The following is a 3,678-nucleotide window of genomic DNA, read 5'->3' on the forward strand; positions in this document are numbered from 1 at the left end:
ATGAGAGTACAAACTTTTTTAAATATATCAACCATATTCAAAAATATTCAAATATATACTTAATACTTTATATTCTTGTTTTCTATGTAGACCCAAAATTTAGTGGATTCATATGTGCTCACTGAGGATGAGTTGAGGTGACAGAACACTAGATGCACAGTACCATCTACTAGAAGTTTAGAATGCTTCTTTGAGTGGTTTTTATTTGTTTGTTTGTTTTTACTTTTTATTTTTCTTTTATTTGAATTTTATTTACATTTCAAATATTATTCTCTTTCCCAGTTTCCAGACGTAAGCCCCCTATCCCATCCCCCTCCTCTTCTATAAGGCTGTTCTTCTTCCCATCCAACACTCTTTCTGGCACCCTCCTGACATTCCTCTACACTGGGGATCAAATCTTTGCAGGACCAAGGGCTTCCCCTTCCATTGGTGCCCAACAAAGTCATCCTCTTCTGTACATGCAGCTATACCGTGGTTCAGTCTTTGGTTAGTGTTTTACTCCCTAGGACCTCTGGTCAACATTATTCTTATGGGGTTGTGAGCCCCTTCACCTCTTTCAATCCTTCTCTATTTCCTCCAACAGGGTCCTGTTCTCAGTTCAATGGCTTCCTGCTAGCATTCGCCTCATGACATGTTCTGACTGCATCTTTCAGGAGACATCTACATACGAACGAGTCCTGTCAGCCTGCACTTCTTTGCTTCATCGATCTTTTCTAGTTTTGTTGACTACATATATATGGGGCAAAGGTGGGGCAGGCTCTGAATGTTCGTTCCTTCACTCTCTGCTCCAACCTTTGCCTCTGTATCCACTCATATGAAGATTTTTCTTGCCCTTTCTCAGATGGAGTGAAGCATCGCACTTTGGTCATCTTTCTTTTTGAGCGTCATGTGTTCGGTAGCTTTAATCTTGGGTGATTAGAACTTTGGGGCTAATATCCACTTATCAGTGAATGCATACCCTGTGTTTTGTTTTCTGTGATTTTATTACCTCACTCAGGATATTTTCCATGATTATGGGAGATATGTCTATCTTCTGAGATTCTGTTCAATTTCCCAGGGTCTTCCTTATGGATCCTTTTCTTTGCTAGGTCTAAAGGTCAACTAACAGACTACGAAATAGATTTCTTGACAAATAATTACATCTTAATAACGTGCTAAATTCCCATCAATATCTTGACTTGCTGTGATGGCAACATTTTCTCCTAGAAATGCAGAAATGTAGCGTGTTAACTGTCTTTGAATATCATACCATGCAACTTAAATTGGAAAATTATAAACAAAATGTTACATAATTATTCCTGTTATCTTAAAAGATACTTTAAATTTAAATAAAATGTAATACATTTTATTGTAATTGTACATTTAAATATTTCCAATAATTTCTGTTTCTCTCTTTAGAATGATAAAATTTCCTTATGCATTTAATTATTGACAATAAGATATACGCAAATGGATATAGGAATACATAGATAGATAGATAGATAGATAGATAGATAGATAGATAGATAGATAGATAATAGTCTATTAGTTCTCTGTTGACCAATTTGTTTCTTTACTAGCAAAGTAATTACTTGTCATGAGAATAGAAAATTAATATGCATGACAGTCAATAGTTTGTTTTGTTTTGTTTTTTGAGACAAAATCATTTCAAGCACATATTAACAGGAAAACAGGGCAATGCAGTGAAAAAGAAGGTCTGTTAATAAAAACCCGAAGACACATTAAGATGGATACTTCTTTGTGTAGGATAACAAAAGCAGTGTACTTTGAGTAAGTGACCATCCTGAAGAAAACACACCTACAAAGATGATCCTAAAACCTGTAAAAGTTGAGAAATTAGATGTGAAGTTTCGTGCAGACCACCACTAAAATAGCTGAGGAGATGTGCCTGCCACACTTGCCTTCCACAATCAGAAAAGAATTGAGACTAAATAAAGGCAGACAATTTAGATTATTTGAGAACAGCACTGTAGTACAGTGGAATATCATGGAGACAATTATCCAAAGGTGCAAATGACATTATAATGCAGTACACCCTGTGTAGACTACAAAGCCCTGGCCACATTTTATCTCCAGGAGGAAGTAACTGGGTCCTAAGGGGTTAGAAGGTTTTTGTTCATGTCTGTATCACTGTGTGGGTGGGGTACTACTCCACTGGTGACAGTAATAAGTGGCAGCATCTTCAGTCTCCATGGAGCTGATTGTGAACGAATAAGAGGTCCCAGACCCACTGCCACTGAAGCGATCTGGGACTCCAGAAGCCAGTTTGGATGTTTCATAAATCCAGGGTTTAGGGGAGGCGCCTGACTTCTGCTGGTACCAGTACATGTAGCTTACACTGGAGCTGGCACGGCAGGTGATGGTGACCTTCTCCCCCGGAGATGCAGCCATGGTTGTTGGAGACTGGGTTAGCACAATTTCTCCACTGGACACTGTAACTAGGAAAAAGTGACATAGACAGGAGTAGGGTTAGTAGACTAGAGATACAAAAATAATTTCATACCATCCAATATTCAGAATAAAGAAAAAGAAAAAAGTATATTTTAGATTCGAATTCCCCAGGGAAAATAATTTTCATTGGATTCTTAGCTCATACTCCATGTCCCGGTTACCTGTGATACTGATTAGCAGGAAGCTGAAAATCTGCACCCGAAAATCCATTATGTACTTGAAGTTTGGTCTCTGGCTAATTGCTGCTATTCTCATAAGTACATCTCTTTAAAACAACTGTGAGAGGTTTGTGGTTTCTGAAAATGAAGTATGCAAATAGCAGGATATAATCTGGGCAGTTGTTGGCTTATAAACATGTGGTCTGTTAACTAAGCCAAAGAAAGTTAAACCAGGACAATATCTATTTATTTGTAGTCACAACAATAATAAAGAAGGAAATTTCTGTTTTCTCTTTCCTCTGTATTAGGGAGAAAAGCTTTGTTCTATAGTATTACTCATATGTTTCCAGAAACATTGATCCATTAAACAGTGGATGTTCAGTTGAGTATTTTGAGGTATATTACTCTCATAATAAAGGTATAATGAGAATGACCATCCGTAATATTCACAGAATGCATTATCTGCTTATTGGTTTTTCTGAATACTGCTCATTAGATATCTAACCTACTCATTTTAATCTGTTCAGATTATCATTCACACAAAGCTAATGGATAAATATCCTCCAAATGTCATATGGTGCCCAGGTGAGGTAGAGACATTTCTGCAGTTGTGAAGTGCTGATGCCATTCCGAGATAGATGGAAAAAGAACTCTCCCAATGAAATCAATGGAAACACTGGTCAGCTGGATTTAAGGGAACCTGAGGTGGAGATTTATGAAAATGCACTCATCTAAAACTACTCTGCACAATCTCCATTCTCAGTGTTCATTGTGCTCTGTAACTGATTCATTAATATTCTATTTATTAATAAAATATATATGAAAGAACTTTTCAAAGAAATTACATTTTATTTATTAAAAACTGTCAGCACCTTAATCTACAAAATCATGTATAATTTTGATCAAGAGTTTTACTTATAGCAAAGACTGAGGGATTGTGGCAGGACTTGCCTAAGCAGGAACTGGGAGGAGAGAAAAGGCAGATATAGGGTTAGAAAGTGAATAAATATATTTATTTTTTCTCTTTTTATTGGATATATTTCTTTATTTACATTTCAAATGTTTTTCC

The 3,678-nt window shown here is 36.5% G+C and overlaps 1 gene segment (V, D, J or C); it reads right to left on the minus strand.

Annotated features, from left to right (window-relative positions):
* Nucleotides 1-243: 243 nt before the first annotated feature.
* LOC120102300 (Ig kappa chain V-VI region NQ2-48.2.2-like) lies at nucleotides 244-2,725 on the minus strand. The segment is given in 2 exon segments: nucleotides 244-2,438; nucleotides 2,613-2,725. Coding segments are annotated over 2 exon segments (405 nt in total).
* Nucleotides 2,726-3,678: the final 953 nt, after the last annotated feature.

Source organism: Rattus norvegicus, chromosome 4 (genome assembly GCF_021556685.1).
Source record: "Rattus norvegicus strain SHRSP/BbbUtx chromosome 4, alternate assembly SHRSP_T2T, whole genome shotgun sequence".
Lineage (NCBI taxonomy): Eukaryota > Metazoa > Chordata > Mammalia > Rodentia > Muridae > Rattus > Rattus norvegicus.